The following is a 14,396-nucleotide window of genomic DNA, read 5'->3' as shown; positions in this document are numbered from 1 at the left end:
GATGCTGTTCCGTGAAAGAAGCCACTTGCACAGACGGCAGAGATGCAACACCTTGATTACAGTCTGGAGCGAGCAGGATGTGCAGCCCATAAAAGCTCAAAGAAAAGAGATTATATTTCCAGGTGCATGACTTCTACTCTTCTCTACTGAGAGATTGAAGTTCGTGAAGACTCGAGGACTTTGACAGCTGTGGTGCTCACGCAGAGCCGAAGAAGCTGCCCGGTCCTGCCGTGCTGTGTTTGTGTTAACCCAGATAAGAAGCAGCAGAAGCAGGAATGCAACATGCAGAGGCTGCTGCTGCTGCTGGGGGGTGGGGGGGGTGGACAGTGTCTGAGTGACTGCGCAGACACCGCCATTATGTGTGGGAGGAAACGGTGACCTTTACACTTAGCGGGAATCCAAGCCGAGGGTGTAGGTTTCTGCAATAACTCTGGACGATTCCTTCAAGCATTCCTTCTCCGTCGAAGGGAAGAGCAGTGGGGGAGTGTGTGACTGGTGAGAGGGGGTAAATAAAGAAGGGGTTGGATGATGGAGAAACATGGAAAGCAAACTCAGAACTGGCATAAAAACTGGTACTCCAAGCTGCTTGTCAAAGATAATGTCTTAAATTTATAACTTCATTCAAAGTGAGGGGGGGGGGGAACAGAGGACTACAAACTGATTTCATAACAGCTGTAGATCTGTTCTCGATCATCGTGGCTCCTCGAAGAACTGCTATCCAGTTGTCGGTCTTCCAGTTATGCAGCACAGTCGGCCAAATTTCTCATGACCTCAGCAATAAATAGAAACACACACTTAAGAGATAATAAAGATTTAATTAGATGGTATTTTGCTTTAAAAAAAAAGAAGAGTCCGGATGGAACTAGTTAAGGCTTCAAACTTTAAATATGACACATCAACAATTACCATCAGTCGTCTGCTTCCCTCAGGTTTGAAGAGGAATGTCAGTGAGGGACAGAAGCTTTTTCCTGGACACACTTCATTGTGCACTTTGTGGGGAAATGTAATTTCGTAAAATTCAGTGTGTGCAAAAGAGATCACCGCAGCTCAGTTGGAATGAACAGGATAAAAGGGAAATCTTACAGCAAGGGTGATAAAACACACTGTAGACGCACGTGTTTAAAATGAGGCGTACAGTCTCACTTCCGATGGCAAATATTCAGGAGACACGTCATCCTTTGCCACATCATCCTCCTGACGAGGGTAATGACTGGAAAATAGTGTGTTCCTCAGTGGAAAAAATAACAAATGCTCTCAAGCAACAGATACAAACGATGAGTATCCTCAAAAAATGAAAAACACAGTGGACATTTCAAACAACCTTGTACTCTTTACTGTCTGTGTTTATATTAGAGAAAGTGAATTGTGCTTTTTGCTGCTGCAACTTTCAAATACGTATAAATAGCCATAATTAACAGTTGTTCAGGGCCTTCCCGACTCTGTCTACTCTATACAGGTAAATGGCATGTACAGTTTAGGGTGTCATCACGTCTCTCGCTGCCACTTAATGTCAAGTTGTTGTTGTTTCTTAGCAGTTTCATGTTTCACTTCCTGTTTTATTTTGTAGTAATTGTGCTCTTTCCTCATTTCGGATGTGTTCTGCAGTGGATTGAAGAGGAAAAACCAGGAAGTGGATTCTCTGAACAACAAGAGTTTATATAATTCCACGTTTCAAACACACTATTTCAATTCTATTAATGCATCACAGGGTTGGTTCCACATTTATACAAAATTGTTATTTGTTGTCTTTTGCTCATGGAGAAATGTTTATGCCACTGAAAATCAATCAGTGGTATAAACATCAATTTATGATGTGGATTTTTCAACAAATTAAATTTTAACTGGTTATATGCAGTGAAGATAAGTGATGTCCACTGACAGTAACATGAAGAAATCCTTGGTCTGTGATCCACACTGAACTCTGTAGTTGTGATGCTGCCACCTGATGGTGAAGGCGTGAAACTACATCTGACGGTGGTGCTTATGTCATGGTTCTCATATTTCAACTAATATCAATGTGTGATACAAACAGGCACTGTGGAGTTTTAGTGTTAATCCTGACTTGATTTTGTAAACATGCACGATAGTTTGGAGATGTGTTTGATTTGAAGATAGTAGATACCGTCAGTCAGTCAATGGTGCAGAGGCCTCAGGGGAAAGCATATTGCGATGACCTTTGGATGGTTGTATGAAGGTTATATGAAATGTATGTGTTGGGAACTACAGATGATATGTCATTCATGAGGTTTTGGTTAGGAGCCCCATTCGTCCTTCAAAATAAAAGTCACCAGAAGGGACCATCACTGCAGCTTCATTTTACAATATACTGTAAGCTTTGGTTACTTAAAGCTTCTTATTGCCATTAGCTCTAAGCTGCAGACTGTGAATAGTATCTACACTTGGTGAGAACTTACAGCACATTCTGTGACACAAATAAAATGTTTTGTCTTTGTAAATGACTTTATTTAAATCAGTACTACCAGTACTGGTGTCCCTAAAGTGTTTTATCAAGGGTCAAACCATAAACCCTATAGATACTTTTTCATATTAGTGTTCTCTGCACAATACTTGAATTTCTACCTGTATACTATGTATAGTATACTGTTATTTATTATATGACATTGAATTTACACCCATTCATATATGAATGTAGCACTTACCATTGTAATGCTCATGTTCATATACCTGTCTTTATATGCATATATATGTATATGTCTATTTCAATATCTCATATCTAATACACAAATATAGTAGGCTATATATCCTTATGCAGTAATCTTGCGTCACTGCACTTTACCCAAGTACATTTGTCTAAAAATAATATTTATTTCTGTTATAAAAGGTGTATATTATGTACTTATTCTCTTTATTTTTATCTTATTTTATTGATTTCTTTTCTTTTTTCTTGCCTTTCTTATATATTGTCGACATTTTGGACTTCTCCACCCAGGTGATCCTTCAGTGTCACAGAATCTGTCTGCTTACCGATTTTCATCTAAATACTATGGAGGCACTATTTCTGGTAAAACCCATCAAAAAACCGTATGTGTGTAAAGTATTGTGAAACGACATTTACAGTGACAGTATAGCAAACATTTCTAATCATGTCAGAGTTGCTGTTAATGCTGTGTTGTGTAAATCTAAGGATCCATATGTAGATGACACACAGACATTTAAATGTGGTAAATTTGTGGTTGTGTTGTGGCTTTTGCATTAGTGTTTTCCGTTCATCGGCTTGTGTGAGACGTCTATCATAGTAGCCTCAGGTCTCCATGTGTTTTTCAAACATGTGATCAGATGAATTCAGGAGAGAGGTTTACCTTTGTGTTGGTAGTAAATTTATGCTTATTCATACAGGTCAGATAAGGTCCCAGAATTGCAGTCAAAATTGCATCTGCCCATTGTTGCACACCCACAAAGCACATGAAGCACACACAAAAGTACAAGTTGTCATAGATACTGTTTTTCCAATATACATATATTTCATGATGTTCATCAATATAATAAGACATTGATAGATTTACACTACAATTATTTTATGTACTTTAATTTTTCATTCAGTCTCCTCTCCTTTGCGTTGAGTCAACCTTGTGTAGTTTCTAATCCCATACCAAATGACGGCACAATAAATCTATCAATAAATAAAAGCAAAGGTAAAAGAAAGAAAAGAAAACTGAGTACATTGCCCGTGATCCTCCCGTCCTATCCCTCCTGTAAGGCCAGATGACCAGGGGCAATGTGGACCTTCATCCCAGGTGCCCCAAAGAGAAATCAAAATCTTTCCTCAAAAATAAACGGATTTCAACAAAAAATATATCTCATAGATACAAACAGCAATCTGATGTAAACTGTAGAATCATTCTAAGCATTCTGGACAATTGAAGGTAAAAATACTTTTTTTTTTCTCTCCCATTAACTTCCCATTTTCTTTACCTTTACCCATCAGTGCTTACACACAAACAATTCAGTGACATCTGGAGTTATTACTAAATTGATGCAAAAGAAGAAAAAAAAACACAATATTTGGTTCAAAACAAAACATGTTGACATATGCGAGGTTGAATATTGTGTTTGTAGCCAGCCTGTGAACGTTCATTGACTCATAAGGGTCCCTCCTCTTTGCTGCGTTCATCTCGTTTGGTGGTGACGGCAAGCGTTAGGGATCAATCCCCTACTTTGTACGTATCACACGTTGAAGTTTTGGATGTTGTGTTTGTCTCTTTCTCTCTGCGTGATTCCTTCCAAGATTGAATCACAAGCTCATCCTTTGTGATTCAAACCTGGAAAAGGGCCTGAACAATTCGCCCCCCCAGCCTTGTCGGCAACTTTGCATCACCACCAAAGGACCTGAACGCAGCTTTTAGTTGAGATCACTGAACAGTTCTCCAGGTTGACCCTTCAGACAATATTCTCCATCGACTCGTGTTCCCCAATCCGCCGAAATCAACGAATCACAACGGGGGAAAAAGTGCCACGGTGGTCAAACATGTGCGCACTTTTTCTCATACAGACAATAAAGCAACAGGAAAAATAAGAGCGCACTCGCTTCATTTTCACCATCGTGACCAAATTGGTTGAGCACTCACAGGACAACAACTGGACTCATGGATAACACAGAAGTCCTACCCCAATCAGTTAGTGTTATTTCTCCTCAGTTCACCATGGTTCACTCCTGCAGCATGGCTAAAAGGACCACCTTTATGAAAGGATTTTCTATTGCCAAATAATCTAATTTTATACTTTGCTTATATAGTTTTTGTCCTCATATATATTTTGGTAAATTGCTTATACCTTCAACCTGAGGATATAGGACCCCCTACCCCCCAAAACACCCCCATATTACAACACCAAACAATGCAGGTTTTTTACATTTTTTCTTGAATTATGTCTAATAGCTGTAGTTTGTTTACATTTCTTTTCATTTTAAAACTCGGCAGCACTATGGAGACAGAAAAAAAGAAGAGTTGTGCTATTATTAGTCATAGGATCATGTGTCTGAAAACCTTTTTGCAGAGGCTCTTCAGACCTGGGGAGACTGTGGTCGAGATTTGAAGCATGCGGTCCTTATGTTTTGGTTTAACTTGCATAATGGCACACTCCCAAGCCAAACTGACACACTATATAAATAGTGTGCAATACTTAACAGCTCCTGTAATCGTGGATAGATTCGATAAGGGTGTGAGCTATTTAAAAACAGACCAGGACCGTTTGAATAACCTGTTTCTCTCTGCTTGTTTTTGATGGCAGTTGGCAGCGTAAGCGTGGAAATCTGGTCTTTGGTAATCTTCTGCAGTTTACTCTTGCTCTGTTTAGAGGAAAACATGGAGGGGGAAGCAGGAAGCAGGGAGGAAGAGTGGGTTCGTTGAGGTCGGGGTCCCTCCTAATAGAACTGGCCGGCAGATCGGTAACCTCTCTGCTTGTGTAATTCAAGGTGGTCAAGGAAGCAACGTGCCCTCACGCCTCGGGTTTAAGCGGCCTAATCTCTCGGGATAAACCAGGGATATTCCCAAGACAGAGCTATTCTAACACACACACACACACACACACCACACACACACACACACTGTAGGATTCTGTATCAGCGAGTTGAGCAAACGGGGACGGGTTGGTCCACTCAGCTCAGGGGGAAAGATTAAAAAGTTATGGGGAAGAGGGAGGAGGCTACTAAGGCTTTACCCACACTTTATTTGGAGTATTGCAGGTGAATTGCGGTCTCTGAAGCCTTCTGGTGATGGTAGCCTACTCAAAGTTCTGTCAGCTGAATTTATACCTTTATGATTGTTGACAATCCAGCTTAGTTAACTAACTGAATTACAGCTTTTTCCAAGCACAGCAAAACCCCTGCAAATCAATCGGTAAAATGGTTCTAATCCCTATAGGCCATACCTTTTAGGTTTGTCTTCATATCCGAGGTCTTGACAGACCATTAAAAAACCGAGTGCATCACACAGTCCTGCTCTCCTGCTCACAAAGTAGCCAAAAGGGTAGTATACACAGGAGAGGACGCCACCAACAAAGAAAGGTGGAAGAATAAGTCAAGACCAAACCAGCGAGAGCACCGATGAAAGAAATAACAATAGAAGCCTCTCCCTTGTTGTTTGGCAGTGTATAACGCATGGAGCTGAATTACAAAAAACACACCAGACAGAGGTGAAGAGGAGTTCACTGCTAGAGGCAGCAACACGGTGCTGATCACACACTTCCTCTTTACCCGTCTGTATCACACAAAAATATACTATAATAAAAAATATAATCTATTGTAGTTAAAAAAGAAAAAAAGGCCTTAACTAGAGGGAGAAACACTGAGACAGAACCGCTGCACTAGCAAAACACTCTTCTTAGGAATGCTACTTTATCTTTTTTTTTTCTAAAGAATTGCTTATCACGTTTCCTGGCACTAACTTACCCCAAAGTTAGCAGACCGCTGAAACTAAAACTCAACTGGAAATCAACCTTTTTTCCTCATTTAGCCTCTGTCCCTGGATTTGCAAATAAGGCTGTGTCTCTCATCAGTTTTATCTTTTTAAATGTGCTCTTCAGGTTTTGCTGCAGGAGGATCTGCTTTGGCCAGCCTATTGACCAGCCAGACAGCGCCATCAAAAACAAGGTTGCATTTGTGCATTTTAATCAGATTCCTTTTTTTTCCCTCTGCCGTCAGCCACTCCCTAACACAAACTGAAAGTGCGAGGGCGGGTCTGACCGGGAATATTCCACAGTAACTAACAGAAGTGACTGGAGTCTAAGGCTTTTCAGTGTCGACATAGGCCAGTGAGAATTAACCTGTGTTTTATGAAACTTAATCAACTAATGTCAATTTATGCAATGGCCCCATTTTATCCCCTGGCATTAGAATAGTTTTGTAAGCACATATCCACCTTCTGACATGAATGACATCTCCACAGTATACTGCAAGTGCAATGTTAAGATAACATCACCGATATTAGAAAAAAATAATAATCATTTGGACAGACTGAAAGTCTAATCCTGTCTATCCATAACTAACCCTTACAGCTATTAACTATAACATTTTTTTTCTCCTATGGTTTGTATGACCAACGTTTTCGACACAAGTTTCATCGCATGTATTTTTTTTTTTTTAAAGATACTTACACTTACATGTGCTACAGTAAGAGCATTTGCACTAGACTGCAATGAAGGAATGTTTTCGAAATAAGACACTACGTAATATTGAAATAAAAAACAAACATCTACAGACATTGGTCCATCTGTACTATGGCAGTTTTGAAATTATTAGAGGAAATCGAGGTGTTCAAGCATGCTGGGAGACAGAAGAGCTGCAGCTGTGACTTGAGATGAAAGTTATTACAGATGTTGCCAAAGAAAAGGGTAAAGAGAAATGAAAATAATGAAAAGGACCGGGAATGATGATTACTGGGGATTAGGGTTTAACAATTCATGCATCATTTCTGTGGTTGATCAATATCAATGAGCAATAACTTTCTGAGAAAGCCACAAAGGAAGCTAAGACTTGGATTTCTGAAGGCATCAAGTTACAGAAACCTGAAGCTTTTAAGCTGAAGCTTTTAAGGGCAGTTTTGTAGCTCAAATTTCTGTAACTTCATGATTTTTAGTCCTCCGGCTAATTTTGAACTGTCTTAGTGGACATGCCTAACACGGATGAAGGTGAAAATGAATTTTTGTATTTCATTAAAAGGAGACTTACTCCACTGTGCAAAAATACACCAAAGAGAGAGAGAGAGAGAGAAGAAGAAGCCGGGGGGGATGGACAGATGATGAGAACATGCAAGATGCACACTTTGATTAATAGGCAGTATTTAACGCTGAAGCATACATAAAATTAATACAAAAAATTAAAAAATACAAAATGCACACACACACATACGCACACACACACACCTACAAAACAGTATATATATCAGAATAAAACTCTACAAAGAACTATATATATCAGTTATGTAACAATTATCGCCAATCGTTGTTTCCTTTTCTGTTGCATCGTCACAAGTGTTTGGTTCTCGGTATGGCAGGTTAGAAAAGCCAAGAGGACCCAGAAAGGAGACAGGGCCACACACTCACAAGGACAAATATTGACAGGGGTCCAGAGGGGGAGGTGGTGGATGTGGGGGAGCCATGGGGCCCTGAAGGGTTTAGGGGTGTTATATCGAGGCTAATCAGGGACAGATACATATATATAGTAAATTAATTATCTGTGGTTAAATTTTTCATCAATTTGAGGGTTTTCTCTTTTTTTTGTAGCAAGGAAGTTGGGATCAGACTGGGGTAGGACCGACTCTTCTTAGGTGCTGAAGTACACTGCAGGAAGAGAGAGAGGACACATGATCAGGTCCAATTCATAATGTGGAGAGTAATGTATCAGCATAAAAAATGATTTCCTTCAATTAAAAATGTTTGTTAGTTTTGCTTTCAAATAAAATATATTTTTACTTTCAGGGATATGCCATAAAGAACTGTATACTGTGTATATGTGTACAATATATAAAAGATATTTCGATATAATTCCAACACAATAACAATGATTCATTTACACACCCACAAACTTAAAAAGAAATTCTTACCAATAATGACGATGAGGACAATCACGCATATCACACCCAGGATAATCATCATCTGTAGACAGTGGAGTTTCAAAATAAGTTGTTAGAGAAGCAGTTTTTACAATTTTTAAAGCTAGTTAATCACTGGTATATTTCTTCAAAGGAAATGTCATTGTTTCAAGTGCACAAGAACAATTATGCTAATGCACCTGTAATGTTTGTTTTGTACAGCACCTTCTAACTTTGGTTTTGAAAGGTGCTTTATAAATAAAATTGATTTACTCCCTTACTTACATGAGCAGATCAGAAATCAACATTAGAGACTTGTCACCAATTTAAGACGTCAATGGGGCAATCTATTTCAGCCTTCACACATTCACTTATTTGTTATTTGAGAAACGTCTGTGTGTCCTCACCTTGGCGTTCTTCCACCAGTATTTATTCTTCAGTTTTGCAGCGCTGGTCTCAAACTGAGACGCTCCAGCCTGCAGGGCATCAGCCCTGTCGTCCAGTTCTGACAGCTTCTGATCACGCTCCAGAACCTTGTCCACGTTTACACGCATGATATCCACCACCTGGGGAAAGATACTCGAAGTGAACCCACAATCAGCTATCAAGAGAGGACGACTCGATGAGAGGGTCTGACAGGACGAAGATTGACTATAGGATATAGGTGATGATAAGTTTCATATAGAACCACGGTTTCAAGCATGTATTTTTTACCGAAATTACCATTTGTTTTCAAATTTGATCCTTTTACCAGCAAGAAATGTCTGATGTGACTTTGTGAAGGACTCACCTCATCCACTTGTGCCTGTGTCTGCTGCAGACGGCGGTTGCTGGTGAGGTTGGGAGGGCCCTGACTCCCTCCATCTGCAGGGGCTCCAGCGGCTGGGGCAGACCTATAGATCATACAAAATGTAAATGTTAAAGGCTGTTGAATAAATGTTTGAAATAGCTTGATAAGATCAAAATAAAGAGTGTAAGAATCATTAGTTAACCTTTAAGGCAGAGTAAACAGCTCAAATGTGGGAACATGGACCAAAGAGTTCAGATCTACTTATTTCCAATGGTCGCTAATGATCTTTCCCGCTTCTCCTTGGTGGCAGATATTGTATAACTGATATCATACAGAATGTTCGTAGGGATGAGTTTCAGGAGATGTAGAATTTAAGGGGTCACATATTATTATTATTTGAGGGATAATTTGTCATTTTTGACTCAGTTCTTAGTGTGTGGTTTTTGTGTGAAGAGCTGATAGTTGCAGGATAATGTACACAAAGTGATGGAGAAGAAAGGTGCACACATATAAAAATGCTTATTAAGATTCATATCAGATTTAATATGTATGATTTGTAAAAATCCACTGCGTTCCAAAAATGAAGACTCCCATTTGTTAGCACCAGAGAGTCCAACTAGTTACCCCCCATCACAAAGAATCTGTTTTTTTTTGCAAGTCCAGTTGATTTTTCATGTCATGTTGTATTGTGCTCTACATTGACTTATTCTCATATTGCACAATGCAACAGTAATGACTGTGAGAGGCAGAGAGTTTAAGTGAAAGGGTCATTTACCACTGAAAAGTAAAAGCTAAGTGAAAATACATTTCATGAGCTCTGCTATTTGCAGCATTCACTTGGATGGTAAAGTCCTGTTTACAAAGACTAATATGGTCAAATCCCCTCTGTTGCCCTGGATTTCATTTGTTATTTGGCCTCTTTTTATATATTGTATTATCATGCACATATTTTTTATCAACTATTAATTTTATACTATTACCTATGTTTTACATTTCTATATATATATATATATTTATTTATATTTTATTGTTATTGTCTTAGTCTCTATATACAATTCTTATACTATAAAGGAAAGGTGTGTATAAATCCTAGTATAGATTATTCAAAATTACAAACTCAAGCTTTTTCCTTTAAACATAGGATTATCTAAAGTGAAAATGTAACCCTACACTTTGTAAATACAATGCAGAATGGACATCAGGTACAACAGCACCAAACAAGCACAAAAACAGATTGATCGATATTGATTGTGGCCATGAAAACAAGCTAGCCTCACATTTTGTGAAAGATATGATTATGTAAGTGTGCTAATATTAGTCTATACCCTCAATGCTTACATCATATATCTATATCAATAAATCTTAACATTTGATCATAAATGTTCTGCGATGATGTTGCACAGTGCTCTTGATTTATCATGTTTTCTTGATATCCACCTGTCCAAATGAATCAATACAATTTAAAAAACGTGATTGTATGCTTTGACTCTGGGATAAAAGGCTCTAGTACGTTGTGACAAAGGTCCCCACTGAACTAGTGTGAGACATAACTGTGTATAAAGGTCACCTTTACACGCTCACACGTTACTAATCCTCTAACAACAACAAATCCTTCTGAATAGTTGGCTTAATGGTGCTGGTGGTCTCTATCAGCTGCCAACCAGCCCTAACACAAACTGCCACTGTATAAAGCACTGTATCTCCACTGTGTGAATAGTGAGTTATTCACATTATGTCTTGAACAAAGACACTTAAAATATTTATATATAAATATAATATTTTAATTCTTTAGATTAGAGTGATTATCATACAGTTACAGTGATACGAATTGTAGATTGTTGACATTAACACTATTGTTACCTCTGAACTGGCACCATACCCAACAGATTGATAAATGGATATTGTTTATTGATACATTTCTTGATTTGGATATTGCAATCAATAGATATCACTGGTGAATGTATCAAAAATACTGCTTCCTTCATCCCTGTCAGACATTTTCTTTTATATAATACATTGATACACCTCTACATTTATGTTAGACACTGTCTTTTCTTGTGTATGTTGTAAATATTCTTATTATGTGCTCTGTAACATGTGACATCCATTGTACTTCTGTCTGTCCTGGGAGAGGGATCCTTCACTTTTGTCTCTCTCCACAGTTCTCGTTCAGTTTTCGGTAGATTTTCATTACTCTTGTCGAGGGTTAAGGACAGAAGATGTTGAACATTGCTAACCCCTCTGAGGCAAAGTATGATTTGTCAATATGGGCTGTGCAAATAAAATGTAATCGATTGATCGATTGATTGAAATTGCAAAGAAAAAAAACATAATTTGAATCTGCCAAATGAATCTATGTGTGGAGTTTACCTAAGCAAATATTACATGTCTCATCCTATTTTCAAAGTGTAATAAGGTAAATCCACAGAACAGAAAAAAACTGAAGTGAATGTTTCAATCCAAAATGAAAATAAAACAATTTTCAAATAAAGGCAGCTAACCTATCATTCTGGGTTGTTGGAGGTTTCACAGCTCTGTCTACACAAAGTGTCCACCGACCATGTCATGATTTGGTACGCGGGCTGAATATACTGTTTATACAACCCTCTTTCAAGACGCTCTATTAAAATAGTCTGAGGCCTGTGGTCTCCAAAGACTGCTGAGTCTGAGAGGATTTGCAGGAATCCCTGATATAATATAGATAGATTTGATTTAAAATGACTAGTAATAATAGTAACGGTGATGATAAATGAGCTCCCTGGTCAAAGGGCTTTCTGTTTGGCTGGTCAGCGTCGTGGAAAGAGGGACCTGTCTGACTTTCAGCACTTGACAGCGACATTTCAGCACTGGACAGCGCCACAGCCGCTCAGACCAGAAACTGTCTGATTGTCTTCATGTTACTGAACTGGATCCGAACAGCCACACACACACACACACACACACACACACACACACGCACAGACACACACACACACACACACGGCAGGCCTACACAATGTCCCGTAGATCATCACGTTTCACGACCAACACGACGGGCCTGTGAACCCACTGAAAGCCTAGCACCACCACTTGGAGGGTGGGGAGAGGAGCGTGATGGTGGAACCACATTGACGGTGACAAATGTTTCAAAGAGCCAACAGGAGGATTGTTGTCGGACATGTTGCCACCTCTCTGTGACATGTCGCGTTTGGCCAGGAGGATATTTCAACGTTTTGAAGTGACTGCTGTGTAAAGAAAAAGTGGTTGTCACGGCTGTCTTTCCTGAGCCTTTACCTTTTCTATACTTGCATCATGGGCGGTACAATATGGCAGACAGGAACATAAAATGGAGACATTTGAGAGGGTTTATCCCGCACACAGGCCGGGGTAAGGTGAGATATGCAGCTGTCCGCCCTCGCACGACAATCGACGACATACAGTAGGAGGCTAGGCTACCCCCACCCCCATAGGCTGCAAATATCACGTAAACTAGGCCTTAGCCCCATTCACGGCTAATAATAAGCGTCATTTATATTGGAAACTATGCGGAATTCGTCGAATAATATGGAAGATATAAGTGTTCAACAGGCTTTCTGGAGCCGTGGATCAGCTCGTGTGGCTTATTCCACATTGTGTCCTTGCGTTTTCCGGAATTAGCCTAATCGTCACCGGAGGGTCAGAGCCACAGGAATAAAAAGCCCTGTGAATGTTTTATGAGGCGCAGGAACAATGTTTCAAACGTGGAGTCTCGTTAATTTGCTTGTAATGACCCCGTGGGTAACAGCACACACGGTGTCCTTTTCAATTCAAACCAGTCCAAACTGGAATTTACAAAAAGAAAAATGCGTGCGTGCTGTCACGGGTGAAAACCAACACACGGTAATATGAAAAAAAAAAAAAGAAAAGAAAAAGGCGACGAGCACGGAGCCTGTTCACCGTGTAAACGCACGAGAAGTCACCTGTGTGAGGATAATGTTCGGTTTAATGTCGGATAAAAACGCGGTGCGCTCCAAGGTTAGGCCGACGCGTTAGCCCTCCGTGCGGTCACACATTTAGGTGATGGTGATCCGGGAAGGACGATCACCGGTCCACAGCGGTGACACACGGTTTCATGTTAATAACACAACCTCGTGAATGCGAGGGAAGAGAAATATAAGCAAAAGGAAGAGGATTCAGCCACAGAGAAGCTGCGAGCGTCGCCCGAGAGGACGCGGCAGAAACGCGTAAACAGGTCATTTTAATTCTAAAGAGGTTTTAATGTGTACGTGCGGGTGTACTCACATGTTCCTGGAGGTTGTGGTGCTGGTATCCGGACAGGAGGCGTGAGCTGGGACCGAGTGGGTGACAGATGGATGTGGATCTGCGCTCCTCTCTACCCTCTGGCACCCTTCGCTTGGTTATTGTGGCGTTCCCTGCCTATATAGCCGAGGAGGAGCACTGGCTTCTATCTCCCACTGAGACGCGTCCCTTATTCGCTATTAAAAAAAATACCTCTCTCTCTCTCTTAATTTTATTTTTCTTATCTGATCTCTCTTCCTCCTACTTCTACTGAGCGGAGCCCGGCGCTGTGATGGAGGAGGAATAAACAGGCGCCCGGATTAGCTGGACAAAGATGGCTCGGTGACGTCAATCGCGGAGAGTTTCGTGTTAAAGCGGGCGGCCGCAGACTGTAAACAGCGGAGTAATGTTCGGAGCAGCGCCGCTTTTTCTGTCCGCACACAGTGGCAGCGGGTCTCCGGGAGTGTCCCCCCTCACCCACTTTACATGTCAGGGTCGTGCTTCGGTTTTCAAAGCTCCACTTTAGGGGATATATATTTTTTCTGATGGCGAGACTGTGTGTCAACAAAATGGCGTTCCTGGAGAGGGGGTGTGGCGAGGCTCGCTGTAGGTGCCTGGTTATCATTCATAGTAAATATGGATGCATAACGATGGAGTATAATTTGCCAATATTTATTTCTCTGTTGCTTCAGACTGACAGTGTTCTGCATTACATTAATGCTATAGTGCAATAACATGTGTGAGTATATGTTCTAAAGCTTTGCCCATGGGGCCCTGGTGACCCTCACTGCTTAGGCTATGAT

General features: G+C 40.2%; 1 protein-coding gene across 1 annotated transcript; it reads right to left on the bottom strand.

Annotated features, from left to right (window-relative positions):
• Positions 1-3,321: 3,321 nt before the first annotated feature.
• vamp2 (vesicle-associated membrane protein 2) lies at positions 3,322-14,100 on the bottom strand. The gene is made up of 5 exons (XM_035179593.2): positions 13,597-14,100; positions 9,337-9,439; positions 8,954-9,112; positions 8,559-8,610; positions 3,322-8,295 (listed from the first exon to the last, which is right to left on the bottom strand). Coding segments are annotated over exons 1-5 (333 nt in total). The 5' UTR covers positions 13,599-14,100; the 3' UTR covers positions 3,322-8,278.
• Between the last annotated feature and the right edge of the window lie 296 nt (positions 14,101-14,396).

This window comes from Hippoglossus stenolepis, chromosome 15, assembly GCF_022539355.2.
Source record: "Hippoglossus stenolepis isolate QCI-W04-F060 chromosome 15, HSTE1.2, whole genome shotgun sequence".
Lineage (NCBI taxonomy): Eukaryota > Metazoa > Chordata > Actinopteri > Pleuronectiformes > Pleuronectidae > Hippoglossus > Hippoglossus stenolepis.
Note: the sequence above shows the minus strand (reverse complement) of the source record. Positions and strands in the feature narration are given on the sequence as shown.

Excerpts from the sequence above, each read along its gene's own strand:
- vamp2 (XM_035179593.2), bottom strand. Across the intron at positions 9,113-9,336 it reads CACAGGCACAAGTGGATGAG|GTGGTGGATATCATGCGTGT; the intron begins GTGAGTCCTTCA and ends ATCTTTCCCCAG. Across the intron at positions 8,611-8,953 it reads ACTGGTGGAAGAACGCCAAG|ATGATGATTATCCTGGGTGT; the intron begins GTGAGGACACAC and ends CACTGTCTACAG.